This window comes from Nuphar pumila, chromosome 8 (assembly GCF_984573655.1).
Source record: "Nuphar pumila chromosome 8, dmNupPumi1.hap1.1, whole genome shotgun sequence".
NCBI classification, from domain to species: domain Eukaryota; kingdom Viridiplantae; phylum Streptophyta; class Magnoliopsida; order Nymphaeales; family Nymphaeaceae; genus Nuphar; species Nuphar pumila.
In genome coordinates, this window is record NC_143256.1 from 4,716,944 (window position 1) to 4,741,196 (window position 24,253).

General features: G+C 36.4%; 1 protein-coding gene across 1 annotated transcript; it reads right to left on the minus strand.

The window, feature by feature from the left end:
- Positions 1-18,743: 18,743 nt before the first annotated feature.
- On the minus strand, positions 18,744-21,655 carry LOC149829476 (zinc finger BED domain-containing protein RICESLEEPER 2-like). Its single transcript, XM_090016205.1, has 3 exons — positions 19,605-21,655; positions 19,037-19,101; positions 18,744-18,940 (listed from the first exon to the last, which is right to left on the minus strand). The coding sequence occupies exons 1-2, from the start codon at positions 21,568-21,570 to the stop codon at positions 19,043-19,045; spliced, it is 2,025 nt and encodes a 674-aa protein (XP_089872331.1). The 5' UTR covers positions 21,571-21,655; the 3' UTR covers positions 18,744-18,940; positions 19,037-19,042.
- Positions 21,656-24,253: the final 2,598 nt, after the last annotated feature.

The following is a 24,253-nucleotide window of genomic DNA, read 5'->3' on the forward strand; positions in this document are numbered from 1 at the left end:
GTGAACGATCAAAGGATCACTGCAGATGATGGGGAACCACAATAGCAAACAAGTGTAAATGACAAATCTAGGTACAAGTTTTAATATATGCTTGAGATATACGTGCAATTATTATATTTTTTCATATATGTTTAATCTTGAATGTTGGAAATGCAGAGATATTGAGTGCATTGATGGGTTGAAAGTGACAGATACGATGAATTTTGACTTAGTTTGTACAACAAAACAATCAATTAGTGGCAGTATTGGAGAATTGGATGATATCGATGATGATGACTATACTATGTCGATGAAAGATGATGAAAACAATGATAACAAGGGACAAATAATGGTGGGTAAAAGTGATGCACGAATGACATTTGAGAAGTTGAAGCCTTGGCATGTATAAGTTATATGAACATTTGTTGAGCATAAGAACTGTTTTATGTTTTTACACTAATGAGACGTTGAATATGTTCTCGTTCAATAGATTCTCATATAATGAAGAACATTTGAAAATCATTAAAGCGGATACATCTCATTTGTATAACCAATTGCGTAACAAACCACTTAATTATTGTAAACAATTTCAGTGGCTAATAACATGTTCAAACAAATTGAGAATTTGCTATCGGTAAAAGGTTTAATGATCTCCAGCATTGTCGCAAGTTTTTGAAAGATCATGTGACTAAGAATAACTATAAAACAAAATTCTTGGAGAGCTACAATAACAGAATCATTGTCTAATGCACAAGAAATAACCTACAAACTACAGTTGTTTGCCCTTGAAAGATCCTTTGCACAAAGGTGCACAAAGCAGGATTCTTTCAAATGAAGAAGTAGCAAAGCTGTAACGCCCCCAAAATTCTAACTAAAAAATACATGTTAAAATTTTGGAATAATTTTTTTTTAAATCACAGCAGAAATATTCTTTTAGTTTGAGTTAGACATATTAGGCGAGTTACAGGCATTTGGAACAACAAAACACACCATGAAAAAGAGTTGAAGTCACTTATTCAATAATTCTTTCATTCACGGTAATACAATCAGAGTGGTAATCATAAAATGATGACAAATGTCAACAGTATTTGAAAAGGATCAGATGGTTCACATGGCTCCCTGCAGCAATTTCGCAACTGCTCTGTAGTTCATTTCACCGCATCTGTAAAACAGTAATATCAGAGGGTCAGACTCCCCCCCGAGTCTCAGTAGGAAATTACATTGACATTGTATGCATATATATACAAGCATGAACAATTACACAAGTCAATAAATAATTATCTAATTATCAGAATAACTATGATAGTTGAATTCGGGAAAACACCTTGTCACTACATATCATGACGTAACAGTAGTATCATCATCAAAGACATCAAAACATTAAAGATATGAGCATAAATACAACTGCATGAGACCTAAAATGAGTCTACTCCACAAATGCTTTATTTCGCTTGCTTATAGAGTGACTGTCTCAGGCATACGAGAAGTGCACAAGCTCAACCCATGGGGTTGCATATATACGCATCTCGTTATATCAAACTCTCTGTCAGAATGACATCAGGCATCACCACCCTCGTTCAATATATTTTGGTTCACTTCCGAAACACATGCTCAATATTCACACATGGGAAAACATGCACACGTTACATGACATACTATATTTATATTTTGATCGCATATCACATGTACATTTACATGATGTAGTCACTATCATAAGCATGTTAGAGTTAACATATTCCAGCCTTATACCACAACAATATCCTAATCACATGAAGTTATCACATTATTACACGTATTTAGAACCCCATATGCATCTTACGCAGTCATACCGCATGTCTTAACATTTTATGCATTCATTACATCATATGCATACCACTCACATGCTAATCATCATAGAAACATGCAAAAACATTTATATCTACTAAACAACGTATCTTAATCAACATGCATAATTGTCACAAGCACATTCATAAATGTAGGCAGTCTTTGCCAAAACCGTTTTCTTCAAAACTCTGAAATCTCTTGGAATCTATATGTCAATCACCTCACAGACATGAACTATCAATCAAATATCGATCTCAACATTTCTCATTAATAACATTGACACATCTAGAATGACTATGAAATCCTAGTGACTGTCGCAGTTATGCCCGGAACCAGTAGGCTGGGTGTCATGCAGACCGGGTCGGTCCGGTCAGAATGACCAGTCATGGTTGGTCAGTCAAGCGTGCTCTACCATGCTGTCAGGCCTACCGCCCGTTGCGAACCTGCCCTTAGTTAGCTAATCCACCTACTAGTGTAGAACACTTGAAATATATATATATATATATATCGTAATATGGCAATCCAGTTCGCAACAAAACAAAATCAAAACCACAACCGTCTTTTTTTTTTCTATATTCAATATATAACTTCAGACATATAAGTGGAACCTGCATAACCATTAATTGATGTAGATATGTGTATATTAAACATGCTCCTGAGCATCCAAAATAAAAGGCAGAGAGGCACCAAACAAATATTCTCGCTGAGTCTGCTTTCATAGTAAGAGCAATTTCATGGAAAAATTTAAGGGTGCACATACCTTTAAATCCGAACATGCATATTAATTTAACGAGTTATTTTAACCCATCTTGCGCTAAATGAAAACACCAGTTATGTGAATGAGTAATACAAATAGAGTATATGTAAAAATTTAGATTTAATAACAAATAGACAACCCTTATGCAAAATGAACCAAATCCATATTTTTCATAGATTTATAAACACCAGTTTAATATAAGTCACACTCGGCATGAATTGCAGAAATAAGGATCAAGTTACATGAATTTGAAAATCAGCATAGACATGGATCGATATGAGTGAATCAAAGAAAATCAATATACAAGCAACATGCTTACTCAAAAACAACGATCCAGATCTAATCACGATCATGCTTGGATTTTGGTTTCAGTCTATACCAAATTTGCAACCACCGAACATAAATACAAAAAGGAAATAACAAATAGCATCTGATATAAACTGCATACAAACCGATCCATGATATGCAGCGTGAACATCGGTCCATAAAACTAATGAAAACCATCCAGCATGAACTATGCATAAAAAAAGTCATCACATATATTGCTCTATGATCAATCTTAGGTTTTTGAGGCCTTTCCTCAATAATGTCTTTCTTGAAACCACTATGCAAATCATATCAACCTTTCAAGAAACCTTAGCACCTCCGCTATAACATGAATCACAGACCTTAAATAATGATTTAACATAAATTAAAACATCAATGACCCCATTTAAAATAATTAAATATAATTTATACTCACAGATCTTAGTTTTTAAGCCTTTCCTCAAAAATGTGCTTTAAAAGAAACTTCATACCCCATCTAAAGCTTTCAAACTCTTTGAATTAAATCTATGGCTAATGTTTAGATCATAACCAGATCTGGAACATCACACATGTAGACGCACCCTTGTGCTATGCATGCAACAAAGCAATGTAAAACCTACCTCCAAATAAAACAATTTGGAGAAGGATAAAGAATACGTTGGATGTAGGCTGTCACCTCCTTGCTGCAGATTCAATGGTTGCAACCAGTGCTACAAAGTGTACCTAAGGGGTGGGAAAGAGGAGAGAGAGAGCCAAAATGGTGGATTCACGATTTTCCAAGAGGCTTCTCCCCTATTTTATCTCCCTCAAAGTAGGTTGGTTTCAAATCTTTTTGAAGAAAATGAAACCGTCCCCTCACCCACGATTCCTTCTCTTGTGGTGGGGTTTCTCCTAAAATCATGGAAAAGGGAAAAGGAGCAAATATCTTCTCAAGACTTTCAGCAAGTGGTAACTTCCCACGTTATCACTTGATTTTTGAATTGGCTAAAACGTAGGAGCTTTTAGTCCCATGTTTTCACCTTTTTCAAAAAGGGAAATTCCAGTCGAGTTGTGCAAAAAGCCGTGTGCACTGGGGGGTTTCGAACCGGGGTCGGTCCCCAAAGAGGCAACAAACCCCACCACTGCACCAATTCACATTTCGTTGCAAGTCGTGTAATTTTTTTTCTTTAAACTCGTCTAGGCCTATTTCGGTGTTTCTTTTTTTTTTTCCACAAAGGAGAATGTGTTTCTTCATAACACGTGTGTGCGCACGGTGGGTTTTGATCCTGTGTCAAACCCCAAGAGGTATCAAGTCTCACCACTATACCACACTCTCTCTTATTGCATCTTTGTCTTTGTAAATTCATTTATAAACGAATGGGTTTTTTGAACGAATCTCACATTCGAGTTGGATCTTCAATATACATTGGATCCTCTGAACTCTCTAAGTAGATTTTTGGATCTTGATTGAGATTCAACCATATTTGGATCCATTAATATCCAATTGACTTATAATTAGATTTTGGATGCACCTAGGATCTGAATCCACTCGCCATATCTGCATCCAATTACTAGATCTATTTGATCCCGTTCAGATTCAAAAATCCATTTAGATCAAGTTCATATCATATTATTATTTTTATTTTAAAGGAATTTAACATTTGTTTTTTGTGATAATTACCGAAATTTTATAGGTTTTACATCCTTTCCCCTTAAAAGGAATTTTGTCCTTAAATTTCGTTATAAGGACTAAACAAATATATTGGGGTATCTTTCCCACATTCCAGTTCCCGAATTTCCCTCGTATGTTCTTTTATAGAAATCTTTTCGGGCAATGTCAAAAGTAAAAATTCTATTTCATTCACTCTATATGTATTCACCATTAGTTACAACTACGAGAAGAGATACTTGTCTTCTTTTGAATAAATAATGCTCTCACAAAAATATCAAAAATTCATGGGGTTTACATCCTTCTCCTCTTAAAATAATTTTGTCCTTAAAATTCGATACAAGGAGTAAACATATAAATTTGGGTATCTTCTCTTTTGATAGAGTCTTGTTAGCTTAAACTAAATCTCCAGTAGACTTCTTTGGGTAAAACTTAGCAATATGTCCTGTTGCTTACATTTGAAACACTTGCCAGTATAGAGAGGGCAAACTCTAAAGAGATGATCCTTATTGCACCGTCGACAAATTTGTTGGACCTGTGGTTGTTGCGATTTCCTTTGTTGTTGGCGGTTCGGGTAGCCTTCCTGCCGCTTTTGCCTTTTTGTAGGTGGTGTGAACTCCCTTCCACTAGGATTCTTCTCATTAGTACTCACATAAACCTTGGTCTGTTGCTTGGGTTATTCCATTGTTTTTTTTGCTCTTTGACCTAGTCTTCATCCAATAGAGTCGCTACTTCGATGACCTTATCGAGTGATTTTGGCCCTCAGGTGAATACCTTGGTCCTCAGATCTGGCTTCAACTCATGAGTGAACTTCATTGCTCGATTCTCTTCCATGGTGTATACATTTGGGCAATATCGTTCCAGACAACAAAACTTAGTGATATAATCTGCCAATGTTATTGCCCCTTGTTGTAGGTCTAAAAATTCCTACATCTTCTTACTTCGTTCATGGTTAGAGAAGTATGCAGAGTTAAAAACCTCCACAAACTCATCCCAAGTAACATTTTCATGCTGAAACTTGATTGCATAGATTGTGTCCCACCACTTCTCAGTGTGGTCCTTCAGACGATAGGTACCGAAGTTCATCTCCAGCTTCTCTGGGACAATCAAAACACAAAAAATACGCTCTATCTCGCATATCCATGTCTCGATAGGTTCAGGGTCTGTCATACCCTTAAAAGAAGAAGAGTTCATTTCCATAAAATGCTTGTAGGTGACCACACCTATGTTCTGCCTCTCTCGGGCAACCTGTTGGAGGTTAGCACCCATCTGTTGCATTGCAACCACCTGCTGTTGTAAAACTTCAGCAAGGTTGGTTACTGTGTCCATGATAACGTTGCACTTGGCTGCCCACGCCATCTATCTAGACGAAAATATAATAATAGTTAATCATTAGATTCCACAATCATGCCTGCTAAGTAATATCCTTAGCAATATTTCAAAGTTCTTGATTGCACGATGCACACTTCAAACAGTGCCATAATAAAATTTTATGTGTGCAATAACTCAATACATATTTTTTGATCGACCACAGGCACACCACTTAAGGTCGTTATCGTCAGAAAATCACCATTCTAGATGACCATCGTTAGAGAATTGCCACTCTAACAATACTATTTAGAGAATCATCACTCTGATATCATCATTAGAGAATCACCACCCTAATGACATAGTTAGGTAATCACCACCTAACAGTATTGTTGGAGAATCACCACTCCAATAACATCATTAGAGAATCACCACCCTAATGACATCGTTGGAGAATCACCACTCCAACAACATCATTAGAGAATCACCATCCTAATGACATTGTTAGAGAATCACCACCCTAACGGCATTGTTGGAGAATCACCACCTTAATGACATCATTAGATAATCACTACCCTAACAACATTGTTGGAGAATCACCACTCCAACAACATTATTAGAGAATCATCACCCTAATGTCATCATTGGAGAATCACCACTCCAACAACATCATTAGAGAATCACCACCCTAATGTCATCGTTGGAGAATCACCACTCCAACAACATCATTAGAGAATCACCACCCTAATGACATAGTTAGAGAATCACTACCCTAACGGCATTGTTGAAAAATCACCACTCCAACAACATCATTAGAGAATCATCACCCTAATGGCATCGTTATAAAATCATCACCTTAACGGCATCGTTGAAAAATCACCACTCCAACAACATCATTAGAGAATCACCACCCTAACGGCATCGTTAGAGGATCATCACCCTAACGGCATCGTTGGAGAATCACCACTCCAACAACATCATTAGAGAATCACCACCCTAATGACATCGTTAGAGAATCACCACCCGAACAACATTGTTGGCAATATTCAGAAATCACCACCCGAACCAACCTTTTTCTTGCATACTAAGGTCTCCTACAACCGTGGATGAGAACATAAACTCCTATATCGAGCAAAAAAAGAAAAAAGAAAAATAATACCATGGAGTTTCTGTACTATGTTGACCCCCACAACAACCCTCCTAGCTGTTGACCACTACCAGGGGCAACTCAAGAACAATTTAATATATATATATATATATATATATATATATATGTATGTTCCCATCACCAAGAACAAGTTAGGATCTACAGTATCCTCAACATGCTCATGTGCCACCCGAGCTCTCTATCTAGCTCAAGTGTGTATCACCATATATCTTTACATCTACCTGCCCATATCTAGATGCCCACATTAACTTTTCGATAAAAACAAATATAGGTTGATCTGGATCTCATCGTCAGGTTGATCGGGTGTACTCCCTAGAAATTTTCTAGGTTTTCATTTACATAATTACATAATAGTACAATATATAAATTAAAGAGTATGTAAAAACATACCTACAGAGCGTTGTTGTAGTGCTGGAGGGGTCCTGAACCAAAATTTCCGATATTTGTTCATTTAAAATACTTGGAAATTAACTTTATTTTCATACCAAGAAAAATTTATTTCCAAACCTTGAGCCTAAGCTCTGATACCAAAGTTGTAACACCCCTAAAATTCTAACTCAAAAATACGTGTTAAAATTTTAGAATATTTTTTTTTTAAATCACAGCAGAAATATTCTTTTAGTTTGAGTCAGACATATTAGGCGAGTTAAAGGTATTTGGAACAACAAAATACACCATGAAAAAGAGTTGAAGTCACTTATTCAATAATTCTTTCTTTCACGGTAATACAATTAGAGTGATAATCATAAAACGATGACAAATGCCAACAATATTTGAAAAGAATCAGATGGTTCACATGGCTCCCTGCAGCAATTCCGCAATCGCTCTGTAGCTCATTTCACCGCATCTGTAAAACAGTAACATCAGAGGGTCAGACTCCCCCCCCCAAGTCTCAGTAGGAAATTACATTGACATTGTATGCATACATATACAAGCATGAACAATTACGCAAGTCAATAAATAATCATCTAATTATCAGAATAACTATGATAGTTGAATTAAGGAAAACACCTTGTCACTACATATCATGATGTAACAGTAGTATCATCATCAAAGACATCAAAACATTAAAGATATGAGCATAAATACAATTGCATGAGACCTAAATTGAGTCTACTCCACAAATGCTTTATTTCGCTTGCTTATAGAGTGACTGTCTCAAGCATACGAGAAGTGCACAAGCTCAACCCATGGGGTTGCATATATACGCATCTCGTTATATCAAACTCTCTGTCAGAATGACATCAGGCATCACCACCCTCGTTCAATATATTTTGGTTCACTTCCGAAACACATGCTCAATATTCACACATGGGAAAACATGCACACGTTACATGACATACTATATTTATATTTTGATCGCATATCACATGTACATTTACATGATGTAGTCACTATCATAAGCATGTTAGAGTTAACATATTCCAGCCTTATACCACAACAATATCCTAATCACATGCAGTTATCACATGATTACACGTATTTAGAACCCCATATGCATCTTATGCAGTCATACCACATGTCTTAACATTTTATGCATTCATTACATCATATGCATACCACTCACATGCTAATCATCATAGAAACATGCAAAAACATTTATATCTACTAAACAACGTATCTTAATCAACATGCATAATTGTCACAAGCACATTCATAAATGTAGGCAGTCTTTGCCAAAACCGTTTTCTTCAAAACTCTGAAATCTCTTGGAATCTATATGTCAATCACCTCACGGACATGAACTATCAATCAAATATCGATCTCAACATTTCTCATTAATAACATTGACACATCTAGAATGACTATGAAATCCTAGTTTTTTTTTTTACTGCGGCGGTCCTAGTGACTGTCGCAGCTATTCCCGAAACCAGCAGGCTGGGGGTCGTGCAGACCGGGTCGGTTCGGTCAGAATGACCAGTCATGGCTGGTCAGTCAAGCGTGCTCTACCATGCTGTCAGGCCTACAGCCCGCTGCAAACCTGCTCTTAGTTAGCGAATCCACCTACTAGTGTAGAACACTTGATATATATATATATATATATATCGTAATATGGCAATCCAGTTCGCAACAAAACAAAATCATAACCATAACTGTCTTTTTTTTTATTCAATATATAACTTCAGACATATAAGTGGAACCCGCATAACCATTAATTGATGTAGATATGTGTATATTAAACAAGCTACTGAGCATCCAAAATAAAAGGCAGAAAGGCACCAAACAAATCTTCTCGCTAAGTCTGCTTTCATAGTAATCGCAATTTCATGAAAAAATTTAAGGGTGCACATGCCTTTAAATCCAAACATGCATATTAATTGAACAAGTTACTTTAACCCATCTTGAGCTAAATGAGAACTTGTTGAAACAGATTTAATGTGAATGAGTAATACAGATAGAGTATGCGTAAAAATTTAGATTTAATAAGAAATAGACAACCCTTATGCAAAATGAACCAAATCTAGATTTTTGATAGATTTATAAACACCAGTTTAATATAAGTCACACTCGACATGAATTGCGGAAATAAGGATCAAGTTACATGAATTCGAAAATAAGCATAGACATGGATTGATACGAGTGAATCAAAGAAAATCGATATACAAGCAACATGCTTACTCAAAAACAATGATCTAGATCTAATCACAGTCATGCTTGGATCTTGGTTTCAGTCTATACCGAATTTGCAACTACCGAACATAAATACAAAAAGAAAATAACAATTAGCATCTGAAATAAACTGCATACAAACCGATCCATGATATGCAGCGTGAACATCAGTCCATAAAACTAATGAAAACCATCTAGCATGAACTAACTATGCATAAAAAAAAACATCACATATATTGTTGTATGATCAATCTTAGGTTTTTGAGGCCTTTCCTTAATAACGTCTTTCTTGAAACCACTATGCAAATCATATCAATCTTTCAAGAGACCTTAGCACCTCCGCTATAACATGAATCCCAGACCTTAAATAATGATTTAACATAAATTAAAACATCAATGACCCCATTTAAAATCATTAAATATAATTTATACTCATAGATCTTGGTTTTTAAGCCTTTCCTCAAAGACGTTCTTTAAAAGAAACTTCATACCCCATCTAACACTTTCAAACTCTTTGAATTAAATCCATGGCTGATGTTTAGATCATAACCAGATCTGGAACATCTCACATGTAGAAGCACCCTTGTGCTATGCATGCAACAGAGCAATGTAAAACATACCTAAAAAAAAATGATTTGGAGAAGGATGGAGAATACGTTAGATGTAGGCTGCCACCTCCTTGCTGCAGATCCAATGGTTGCAACCAATGCTACAAAGTATACCCAATGGGTGGGAAAGACGAGAGAAAGGGAGAGAGAGAGAGAGAGAGAGAGAGAGAGAGAGAGAGAGAGAGAGAGAGAGAGAGAGAGAGAGAGAGAGAGAATCGTGGATTCACGATTTTCCAAGAGGCTTCTCCCTTATTTTATCTCCCTCAAACTAGGTTGGTTTCAAATCTTTTTGAAGAAAATGAAACCGTCTACTCACCCACGATTCCTTCTCTTGTGGTGGGGTTTCTCTTAAAAACGTGGAATGGGGAAAAAGAGCAAATATCTTCTCAAGACTTTCAACAAGTGGTAACTTCCAATGTTATCACTTGCTTTTTGAATTGGCTAAAACGTAGGAGCTTTTAGCCCCACGTTTTCACCTTTTTCAAAAAAGAAAATTCCAGTCGACTTGTGCAAAAAGCCATGTGCACTGGGGTTTTTTGAACCAGGGTCAGTCCCCAAAGGAGCAACAAACCCCACCACTGCACCAATTCACATTTCGTTACAAGTCATATGAATTTTGTTTTTAAACTCGTCTAGGCCAATTTTGTTTTTTATTTTTTTCCAAAAAGGAGAACGTGTTTATTCATAATACGTGTGTGCGCATGGTGGGTTTTGATCCTATGTCAAACCCCAAGAGGTAACAAGCCTCACCACTACACCACACTCTCTTGTTGTATCTTTGTCTTTGTAAATTCATTTATAAACGAATGGATTTTCGAACGAATCTCGCATTCGAGTTGGATCTTCAACATACATTGGATCCTCTAAACTCTCTAACTAGATTTTCGGATCTTGATTGAGATTCAACCATATTTGGATCTATTAATATCCAATTGACTTATATTTAGATTTTGGATCCACCTAGGATCCGAATCTACTGTCCATATCCACATCCAATTATTAGATCCATTTGAATCAAGTTCATATCATATTATCATTTTTATTTTAAAGGAATTTATCATTTATTTTTTTTTCGATAATTACCGAAATTTAATAGGTTTTACAAAAGCAATCATACATGGGGTAGATCACTACGTAACCTTGTAGTGAAAAAAGTGTCTTCAAAGTAAATTTTAGATGTTATTCATAAACGCATGCATAATAACCCAGAGATATCTCCATGAAAAATCATGAATAACATAACTCATATGCTATAACGAATATAAAGAGAGATTAGAGCTTATCATTATCTCTTATAGGCATGAAGGTCTAAAGTATGTTGTCCCCCATACATGACCTACATGTCATGTTGGATATTAAATGAAACATTTGACAGAGAACTTTTAAAAAAAAAATTGGTTCACCACTTAGTGCACTTTAGTAGAGTGCAGCTCAAGTAGCTATAAGAGAATAATGCACTTATTTTCTTCAAAAAATTTAAGAGCAAGAGGAAGCCATATACAATTATGTTGCCGCATATAGGCATTGTGGTGTCGGAGGTAAAAGAAAAGCTACAGGAACTCGTGAGGAAGGCACAACAAGTATGTGTGCAAATAGTGCATTACCTCCGACAACGGTACAAAGCACATGATCGATCCCACAGTTACGGTGTTGGTCTTTAAAAACACTTGTGCTCTTGTCAAGAGTGGTAGGTTAGAGGGATTCCTTGTGAACATGTGATCACATGTATTTTGTACGAAAGAAACCTACCAAAAGATTATTGCAAGAAGTTCTTCACAGTTGAATCGTATTGAGCTGCGTATAATATATTTTTATTCTTTTTGATGATGAACAATGACTCACACATTGGTTCATCAACTCTTATACATGTCTATCCACCAAAAGTAGTTCGTAAAGCAGAGTGACCTAAGGTGAAGAGACGAAGATCATAATATAAGGATATTGTGCCATACAAGTGTAATGTATGTGGTGAGGTTGGCCACAATAAGTGGAAGCACGAATAACAATATAGGGTTTGTTAAGAGTTGTTTAATGAATTGCTTTTCTATATTTATCTAGTATTTTTTAATGAATTGCTCCAATGTCTTATGTCTTCTATTTATATGTTAGGTAAAGCAAGAATGTATAGACGTAAAGTCAAACATAACAGAAAGAAAACCAAATTTTCGTCGAACCCACCCCAAGCAAGAAACTAATTGTGGTGCCTATAATCAATGTCCCGAGACATGCATGTATATTTGTCCTACTGTGAGGACATGTGTTTACAATTTTAATTGGTGATGAGAACATGGTAACGAGGAAGAAGATGTGCCCTTAAAAGAGTATGAATTTGGCGAAAAAACTATATTGACAAGTGACGTAAGTGTTAGGTTTGCTCGTTTATATAGTTGTTCTTTTATTACGTTTGTATATAAACTCATTTGAATATAATATGAATATACCACATGTTTTTACTATGTAGCATCTAGCAAGATTCGTAGAAAGACTCCAAATGACCCACAACGAGGACATCAAAAAAGGAACGAAGCTGTTAAAAACCATTTTCCTTATACTGTATTTTTTGTGATTATGAAAAGTGAGGTTTCTGTTGTTTTTATGCTGACTAATACAAACTAACTGGTAACTCACTGCATGGCAGCGAGATGGGGCAACTTCATGCTTGTAGAGAGATGACTTGTCGTATCAATTCTTTAATGATGATAAGGTATTTATTGAACAATTTTGCATACTTAGAAAACTTAAATTTCTACGTGCAAAACGATCTTAAACTTGATTTATGTTACGAGTATTAATTCTTGTCAACAGAGACAACTACCCGTAGGTTCATTGGGAAATGGACATACATGAGAAGGTGTTCAAGTTGTACAATTTCATGGGGTCCACAAAGTGTGTAGATAAGAACACCAAACAACTACTGCACTAACATTACTTATTCAATATTGTACGCGCTTTTTTTAATAAGTTTGTTAACTCGCTGGCATGTTAATTGAGTTTTTTACAGGTTAAAGTTTTTGTGGTGTGGTTTGGCTGTAACTGTTACAATGATTGGACAACTGAGGTCACGGAGGGTATTCCTCAATAAAAAAACAAGTAATTTTTTTTGCATATGTCTGTTAACTTTTGTCGTGTGTTTTATACATATACATGTTGTTCATAATTGGTATATGATTGTTACATGTTTGATTGTGGTATATTTGTCCTCACGTACATGAAGTACTTGACCAGAAACTGAGAATTGAATTTCATGCAGGTACGTGTTTATATGTCATGTTTTATTTTTTGAATATAATTTATACTTAGTTGTTTGCTAATAACCTTTTTTTTAGAAAATCATCATAGAGTCCCACCAGCATATGATAAAATCATATGAATACCAAAAGAAGAAAGCTTTGAAGGGTGCCAAAGATAAGGTTGAACCACAACAGAATAAAGATGGTACAAAGGACATATCAGACAATGAGGTGATAGTTGAAGAGGTCACGACAGTTGAACTATGGACACTTGTGACGAGTTTATTTTGAATTGTTAATATAAAACTGTAATTTGTATAAACTCTATGTTTGAACACAATTTGCAAATTATGAGTTTTTGTATGAGATTCTTTAAAAGTTTTATATGGTATGTAAAAGTTTGTAATTCATACTCCACGACAACAAATATATGCAAAAAATGAAGCCCAAAACAAATATATGCAAAAAAGAAAGTTTGCAATAAATAATGGCGAAGACTTTCTTTTTTCGCATATATTTGTTGTGGACTTCCTTTTTTTGCATATATTTGTTGTGGACTTCCTTTTTTCGCATATATTTATTGCATGGACTTCATTTTTTCTGCATATACTTGTTGCAAACTTCTTTTTTCACATATATTTATCGCAAACTTCATTTTTTGGCATATATTTATTATAGATTTTCTTTTTTGCATATATTCATTGGAGACTTTTTTCTTGCATATATTTATTGCAGACTTTGTTTTTTTGCATATATTTGTTGCATATTTTATTTTTCCGTATATATTTATTGTGTATTTTGTTTTTTGCATATATTTGTTGTGCGGACTTCATTTTTTGCATATATTTATTACAAACTTTCTTTTTTTGCATATATTTATTACAGACTACCTTTTGACTACCTTTTTTCACATATATTTATAGCAGACTTCATTATTTTGCATATATTTCTTGTAGATTTCTTTTTTTACATATATTTATTATGGACTTCATTTTTTCAAAATAAAAACCTGCTTAGTTTATACAGAACATATCATTTATAGAGTCAAAACCAACTCAATTGAAAATTACAAAATCATTTACAAACATACAATGAATCTCAGTTACACTCCTAAAATTCAACAAATTTAAAAATACAAAACATTGAATAAATTTACATTTTGCTATCATTATTGTTTCTATAAACATACATTGAATAAATTTATAGAACATTTAACAAAATTACATTTTACAACTCTACTGTTGTCTATATAAAAACATACATTGAATCTCAATGTTGTCTATATAAAAACATGCAATTTATATTAAAAAATACAAAACAACTGTAGTCATTGTTGTTTTAGATATCTTATATGTGCTCGTAGCTCCTCGTTGGCCTTATTTGCGCTTTCGAGAAGGTCATCTTGGGTCCATAACATCTCTTTTTGCATGCAAATTTTGTCTAGTGCAAGAGCTAACTGAGTATCTATTGTGGAAACAATCTTTTTCTGCTTCGTCCCAACTTTCTCCTCCTCCTCAATGACCCTCTTTTTAGAGGGGCTGGCTGCAACCTTCGGGGATACAATAACTACATCCTCATTATTGGTGGCATGCACCATAAATGATAAGCAGATGTCTTCATTGTCCTTGCACCACTCTTCAACTTTAGAGAAACATAAAGTGGGGTAATCTTTCGTCTGATCCTTTGTTTGCAGTGAAACAAATTTGGATACGATGTAAGGGAGACAAGGTTGCTGAACAAACACAAACGGTTGGATGACTCGACTGACCATTTGACGCTCAACTTTATTCATATTGACCAACTAAATATTCGTCCTCATTATATCCACCCCTCAACCACATCAGCATTCTCCTCCTTCGTTGTCGAATCTTTATAGAGGCACCACTTTACGTAAAGAAGCTCAAATAATTCATGGTTAGTCATATATAACATTATGTTTTAAAACGTAGAAAAAATCATCAATAAATTTTACATCTGCTTTGCTCGGCTTGGGCAGTAATTTAATAAATTAGGCACGTCCCATGTGACAACCCATCAATTTTTCACCAATCATCTCTTCACTACGTGATCGACAAAATATTGCAACATGTGAAAATTCACATAGACAGTCACACATTCGAGGCTTTGTAGTGGATATGTGCTCCCATATCCAAACCTACAAAGATTAATAGAAGGATTAACAAGGATTAATGCATAGTATAGTACATCAACAATGTTAAATAATATTTGAGTATAAATCATAAGTCCTATTGTACAATAAAGAAATAAAGACCTCCAACAATACAAACATACTGACCATGTTTTTCTTCCACTCGTCGTGCTACTAAAACTTGCATACAGGTGTGCAAGTGAGGCTGCTCTCAATGCATATTGATCGACGCGATTTAGGTATTGCAAAAACTGAATGTAGGATGCATGAATCGACTTTCTATTAGTGTCAATAAATAAGCATGTCCCAAAGAAGTTAACAAAAATGCTCACTTCTTTCTTCACCCTACTACCGGTCTTCCCTCCAACATACAGTAGCTTCCCCTTCTTGGTCCCCCTCTCTTCTGAGGTCAAAAAGGTCCCTCAACCATGACAACTTAGTCATTTCTCTATCGAACGCATTCTCCTACACTCCGAAATGAAAATCACACAACTGCTTGAAATCTCCCCACCAATGTCTATTTACTAGCTCCCCATGACACTTCAATTTAGTGATTTGTGTCACATCCTCCAACATGATAGTCATCTCAAAATCTCTGAAACAGAATATGTTGGTTGTCGGATTCTAGAATTGTATAACGGCCTCTAAGAGGGGGCGACCGATGTTCCATGGTGCGATTTCAAAGAATTATCGAAAATGCATCCCATGCAACAAATCCTTCGCTTCCTCCGTTAGTCTTATGAACCACTGGTGTGCTTGGAACTAGTAGAACCGGTGCGTGTGAAATGTTGGATCTTTTGAATCTTTTGGCTGCAGATCCTGCAATCACAATTAATTTTGTTGAAATCAATCATGAATCATTTAATTACATTAAACTATAAGAATCAAACTAGTGTGTGGGATATTCTAACATGCTTCACACACACATGAATTAACGAAAAAATAACAGTTCATGCTTTTCACACACACACATATAGTTGTTGAGCATTTGAGTGTAGTTTTCTATGTTTATAAATGGTGTTTTTTTCATGAAAAATGTCTGGCACCCAAACTCTTGGCATTGGATGTGGCTCTTTCTCTACCCACATGTCAAGCAAGCTCCTTATTTCATAGTACAAAGAATGACCCAATTCATAATTTTTCTTCTTTGGTTTTTTCTATTATGCACTAACAGTAGAAGATGATCCGAGTGTGGACCTCTGACATAGTCTTCTCAGTTTGCATGTTTTAAAAAATTAATAATTTATTACAATACCTAGGTATATAGGAGGGCAACAAAGACACAAGAAAAAAAAACCCAAATCATTAAGAAAACAACAAAAATCAAACGTTGTGCCCAACAAATTATGTTTATTATACAAGATTCACAACATATAAACAATAAAACTAGAAGATAGAATAGAAGCATATGAATCATCGAAACAAATGAAAAAAAATGTTTCAAAATAAATAACTAGTTTAGCTGTTAAATGTGTTTACTAGAAAAAATCACCGTCGATGATTCCAGAATACTTGAAGATGAAGTCTCGCTGGAATAGTTACTGAAATAAATGTCAAAAGTACTGCTGAAAAAATCACGGCCAGGAAGTAGGTTGTGGACCACTAGTTGGGCACCACAAAGAACCCTAACAAATTATGCAAAAAAAGCCATGAGGTGTGGTGTTTCAAATTTTAATACTAAATTGTTTTGCACATATTTTTATGCGAACTTCGTTAGGTATGTACGATGTTCCAAAGTTTGAGAGTACCACGAGATCAACAAAATTTTATAAGAACTTTGTGATATATGTGCAATGTTTCGAAGTTTGAGATTACACGTTCACCTAATTTTATGCGAACTTTGTGATGTCCGCAACAAAAAAATACGCGAAACTCCGTTTAAGTGAGAGTTTGCACTACCCGAAGAGCGGAGCGATATATCGCCCGAGCTTCGCCAGTTCTACACAAGCGAAGGTTAAAAAGGTTAAAAAAAAGTTGGGTATTTGTGATTTTGAACATAAAGAGTAGCAAAAATTTGAGGCATTTTGGAAAACACATCATATTTGTTGTACAGTATGGTCATTTTCCGAAACTTAGAAGGGTTAAGCCTTGAGCATTAGAAAAGAAAGAGCTTACATTTATGAAAGACCCTTGAACACAGTCGGTAATGACATATTTGGTGTCCGAATTTGTTCAGTTCCTTAAAGCAGCATTCTTATCATGACAGTCAATCTGGCCAATTTACAGCCATACTATGTAGCATTAATGCAGATCACCGTTCTAGCACTGTTCCAAATCAGTGTTCCAGTGGTATCAATTACTTGCATTTTAGGCCGCGGACGCCTACAAAATTGTAACCAAAAGTTTTGAAGATCCTAAGCATGCCTTTTGAATTGTTCCATCAATACAAACTAAGGTTTTGTTCCGGAGCTTTGCACAGATGAAAACATCAATTCATACATTGCAACAATATAGTTTTGTCAAAAAGGTGGTGTCGAGGATAGAGTTGCCAAAAACATCCTCTTGTGAATGATGTTGCTAACTACCATTCCCAATGCAGTGTTTCGGCAGAACTACAGATCCAAAACAGCAAAGGACAACAAAACTCCAATTCAAGGCTCCCAAACAGAGCATAAAAGAAGTTGCAGCAAAATCCATGCACAGAATATCAAACTACACTGGCCACAATGATATTTATAGCAAATAATGATGCTAAAGATTGAATCAATTCATCCATTAAGGACTCCAAAAGTGCACGTTCTCCAATGGCTACTGTTAGACAGGCATTCTGAAGCAGTTGTCTTTCAAGCTACCAATAAAATCAATGATATCACAACTATGTCAAACAGATGAAGACATGCTTATTGCTGCAATACACAATATCAAACCAAATTACATATAACCAAACAATCGAACAACTCCAAAAACCAATTAAAAGCAAGAGAGAAAAACCACATGTATATGCTGCAGTAGGCGCATAATCATGCAATTGATAGTAGATTTTCAACAAAATTACTTATTTAACCACCTGCTGAACTAAACCCGGAGAACAAGTAGCTGGAAAATGGAACCAGGAAAGTGATGGAGTTGAAAATTGCCATTGAAAAAGTGCATTATCCAGGAGCATGACCTAAAATCATTCCGCATATTCTCCAGCAGTTAGCAGTACATAAGCTTAACAATGAAGAAAAACATGTCCATGGGGTTGAACAAAAAATGTGTTAACTCACACAGTGATCAAAGATTAAAAGCTAAGAACATTTTCAGAATCTTCACATGGTGAAAGGCTGACCATCTGAATCCCATTTTCTGAAATTGACTCCACCTAAAACTATATATTAACAACAGCTTTGACACAGCAGCATGCAACACCCCTGGCAACATGAAAAAATAAGATATGCTCATTTAATCCTTGACAAGAAGAAGGATGATAACGAGGATTCAAAAATATGGGAGAACAAGAGGATTACCTGCACCTAAACATGGTTGAGAGCAGTCATAGTAGAACCAGAATAACTCCTGGATAATGCTGAGCCTAAAACACAAAGTAGTGAAAATAGAATGAGTCAACATTCAGATAAAAATACCGTCAATTGTTTGGAATATAGTCACAGATATTGGCGATAATTTGAAAATATCGTGATATTATCGCTGTAAATTCAGCAAACAAGAATATAGGTAAAATATCACGATATTTTCAAAATATTGCCAATTTGATAATATTGCGATATTATCACGAGAATATCGCAATATTCTCGTGATATTATCACGATATTATCAATTAGTTTTACTGTTTTTATTTATTTTTTACATTTTAAATATGTTTTTCTTCTTTCTGTTACATTTTTTACTTATTTCATTTATTATTTATGTAATTTTTGTCTAAACATGATATTTTCTTACTTATTTTTGTTATTTTTATATTTTTTAGGCCCCGAGATCTATCACCAAACCTATAATATCATGAGAAATAGCCAACCAAGATATAGCCATACCAATATTTGTGACTATGGTTTGGATACAATAGATGAAGCTTACCATCTAATTTGTCCTGCAACCAGTCTTGTGCACACATCAAAGCCTGTAGAGTACGCAGATCTAGTGAACTGCGATAAGTATCAAGCATTTTGCTTCCGGTGTTGAATGTAGAGTCCAATGCAACAGTTGAAACAGGAATTGCTAAAACATCACGAGCCATCCTAGCTAAAACAGGATACTTGGGTGTATTGAGTTTCCACCAATTTAAAATGTTGAACTCCACATTACGGGGGAAAACTGCTTCTTCCAAATATAGATCCAAGTCTGACTTTGAGTGTTGGTTTTGTGAAGTCTCAGAGAGATATTCATCAAATCCTTTCAACATATCCCTCGGATCACTCGTAATGTTCATTGACAAGGTAACATTAGATTCGATTTTGATACCACTTCCCATCCGCCTGTTGAAATCTTGAGAAGGCAAGGTTGAATTTGAACGTGCTGCATATTCATTGTAAAGACTCACAATTCCATCATAAGTATCCTTGATTTGATCTGCAGCATCCCCACCATAAATTTGTGGATAGTAATACTCTACCAACTTCATCTTGAATCGAGGATCTAAGATAACAGCAACAGCCAAAATTAAGCTGCAGGTCGCCCAGTATGAATCAAAATTTTCTTTCATCTTCAAGGCCATAGAACGAACAAATGCATCACCACTGCTACACCATTGATTCAGTTGAAACTTAATCGCACAAACTGAGGGGAAGTAGAGATTTGAAGTCGGGAATTTAGTTTCTAAGAAAACATTAGTGATTTCAACAAATGGCTTCAGAATAATAATAATGCTGCTAGCCATTTCCCACTCTCGGGTTGTTGGTGCAAATGTGTAGCTAGAATCAAGCTTTTGCATCCGAGACAATGTGTCCTTGTATTCTAGAGCACCTTCAATCATGAGATAAGTAGAGCTCCATTGAGTTGGAATATCAAGACAGAGACTCCCTTGGATATGGATTCGAGCTTGATGAACTGCCTCATTGAATTTCTGCTCACTTGCATGTGAGCTCTTGATATACTTGATAGTCTCTCGAATCTTATGGGCCACATCATGTACTGCTGCCAAACCATCTTGGACAACCATATTGAGAACATGTGCAACACATCGCATGTGAAACGGCTGCGCATCACTCATAAGCAACCTCTTTTGGTAGAGTGCCTCTCTGATTCTTGAGACAAGACTTTCATTAGCAAGTGAATCGTCCAATGTCATTGCAAACACTTTATGAGGAATATTCCACTCCATTAGACATGATTCAAGTATTTCAGAAAGTGCTTCACCAGTATGAGGAGATCCCACCATAACAAAATTGAGAATCTTTCTCTGCAATACCCACTCTTCATCAATGTAATGTGCCACCAAACATAAATAGGCAACATTCTCGCACGAAGTCCACATCTCTGTCGTAAGGCTAACCTTACCAGAAATATTTGCCAGGATTTCTTTAAGTTTCTCGTTCTCTTTCTCATAAATTGTCAGGCAATCAGCTTTAACAATTTCAAGTGATACCAAGTTAAATGATGGCTGAAGATTGTTCACAAACATCCTGAACCCGATGTGCTCAACAATAGAGAATGGATACCCGTGTAGAATGATCATATGCGCAAGGTCGAGCCGGCTTCTCTCCTGGCTAAACTTGGCGTTACTAACAGTGACAGCCCTCTCCCTTTTCTTCTTTCCAATTGCAAGCAATTGCTGAACTGCATCAATATTGGTTCTCCTGGGGCACCTTTCTAAATGCTTCTTCAAATGTGATGTGCCACTGCTAGTCCCTCCCACAAATTCCTTATTACAAAGATTGCACACAGCCAAGTCCTTGCCATTCTTCTTGATTCTCTCAAAATCATTCCACACAGCAGACCTCAATCTATTCGGTCGCTTGCGAGTAATCGATTTCGACATCTGCACCATATTGCTGTCATTTTCTTCACTAAGAGTCCGGGTAGGGGCGATAGGGATGATAGACATGGTGCATATAGTATATCCCCAAGATCTGCACAGTTCAACGTTTCCACCAAATGCAACAAACAAGAGGTTGATAGGATGTGATGGTTGATTCTGGATCGGATATATAATCCACCTACATGCAGAAAGGTTTGCCCTGCCAGATCCAAATTATACACAATTCAGTCAGTCAGTGGGACCGGATCTGCTATCAGTTTCTGACGTTGGCACCCAGATATGAAATAAAAAATAACAAAGATCCAGACCAACCTTTTTGCAAGTTAAACCGGATCTGGTACAGAATCAACCAGATTATTTCACGGTCATTTGCAGTTTTCAACCTAGGTTGGTCGGAACCCAGAACCTGATAAGGCCGGATAACAGTAGGATGGACTATGCCAAAGCACACTGCACCCTCACAAGGTTGAAAGTAAGAACTCAAACCTGAAAAGGCTCGATCAGATTGGTCTGGATCTAGACATGCACAGATCCGACCCGTCTAACACAAGATTTGGATCAGATAAAGACACAAATCCAATTAGGTCAGATTCAGATTTCAGACTATTCAGACCATCTCCAAGCTCAGATGTGAGTTCAAATCCAACCAACAAGCACAGACGAAGTAGGCCTTCAGCAAAAAAATCTAGATCCATACCCAACCTGACCCGTTTACACCCCAACATAGTACAAGAACAGAATCATAAAAAACAAAATGGGTTTCATCTCAATCACATATTTCCCTGCTTAACACAACACATCCCAGATCTCTCTCTCTCTCTCTCTCTCTCTCTCTCTCTCTCTCTCTCTCTCTCCCTCTCCCTCTCTCTCGCGCGCGCGCGCGCACACACACACACACACAAGCAAGCAAGAAACAGGGACCAAGGACACAATACCCACAAAAAGATTCAACATAACCCCAAATCCGACCTTTTTGGGCCAAAACCCTGAAGAAAACACTCAAATCCTCACAACAAACAATCACCACGAAGCAAACCAACAAAAACCCATCTCGCACGAACACCAAATATCAACAATATAGCTCCCCAAAAGAACGAAACACCCAACAAAATAGAGAGAGAGAGAGAGAGAGAGAGAGAGAGAGAGAGAGAGAGAGAGAGAGAGAGAATTACGAGAGGCCACATTCAATTCTACCAGCCAAAAATCAAAGATTTTGTGGTGGTTTCAGACATGAAACGAAAGACCATCTTCTTAAAAGGAGTGGAGGAGGCTTACGGGGTCGCCGAAATCCTCCACCGTAGTCGCCGGAGAAGGTGGGAGCGCAGCCAGCAGCGGTGGTGTTTTTGAGGGTTAGGGTTTCGGGTGGAACCCGAAATAAGAAGCAACCCAACTTGCTGCCTCAGATCCAATTTTGGGGATATTGCCAAAAACCTGCCACTTTGGGAGGGATTATTTAAAAAATATATTTAAAATTTGTCTTGGGTAACATGGGTATTGTGGGGCCCACATCCGGGTCCGGCAATCAGGGGTCACCCCTTATCCGTATCCTAAACGGACTGGGTCAGACCTTATCCTTCAAGAACTTCAAATTCAAAATCGTACATGTGAAATTGGATAGTGACCCACATCAGATCCATACATCGGTTGACTGGTCTTAGTGCCAATGAGTTCTGGATCCTACCTCATGTTGTAGATTAATTTAAAATGGGCTTAACCTGGATCGATTCCGTTTCACTGGTTGACGGGTCTTGATGCTGATGGACTTTGGATCTACCCGGCCCAATTGACCACTTTGGATCCGATAAGCATCTCTGGATCAAACTTAGAGATCCATCCCAATGCGCTTGTCCTGACCCGAAAAGGTCAACCTTTGAGGACCAAAGAATAAAGAACTCATATTGGCATGCTGGCCTTTAAAGGGTGAAAAATGCATCAGTTTTTGTTGGACCTCTTATCCAAATCCAATATGCTATTCTTTGTTATGGATCTTAAAATAAGTTCAGAAGTGTTTTATGGATCAAATTTGCACCTATATGATCCATCTTCCAGTGAATGTGGATTTGGATGAGAACATAATAGGGATGCAAATATGGGTCGGGTCTGGCTCAACGAGACATTGGCTCTGAATTTTAAACAGTAGATCCAGTTCTTAGTCCTGATCTGACTCTGGATTCACATTGGAGTTTTGGATCGAGTAAAGAAATAGGGTTATATGGCACATAATGCAGTAAAAATGGGTAAAATGCATTGATTCTTGTTTACAAAAAAGATAAATGGTCAAAATAGACTCAATTCCCAATCAAACCCGACCATATAAAATGAGAACAACCCCTACATTCAAACCTCCATTTTTACCATTAGCAAAAACATGTTTAGATTGCATATCATAGGGGATTCTAACAACTGCATCAGAAAGCACAACTTGTAGAACCTCAATATCCACGGGCTTGCTAGCCCGATGGCAATTAGTTGCTTCTCGCAGATTTTCATAACTCTGTTGCGAAAAATGGGATATGCATTTGAAATAGATGCCCTAGTTATTACATATATCATCATCGATACAAAAATGCATCAAGTCATTTGTTCCTTTACCCAAGAAAAAGTATTTCTATTTTTTGCATGGTCAAAATTTCAACAATAAATTAGGTTGAGAGTTAGTATAGTTCCCTGTCCCCTATTCTGCTATTGTATGGAATACAAAAGTAATCTAATCTCGTGGACCTAAAATGAAATGGTTGAAATTCTGTGA

What these genes read in the sequence shown, in the direction of transcription:
- LOC149829476 (XM_090016205.1), bottom strand. Translation starts at nt 21,570, where the DNA reads ATGTCTATCATCCCTATCGCCCCTACCCGGACTCTTAGTGAAGAAAAT. An exon ending in GTTGCAGGACAAATTAGATG is followed by an intron (nt 19,102 to 19,604) that starts GTAAGCTTCATC and finishes TTTGTGTTTTAG; the next exon opens with GCTCAGCATTATCCAGGAGT.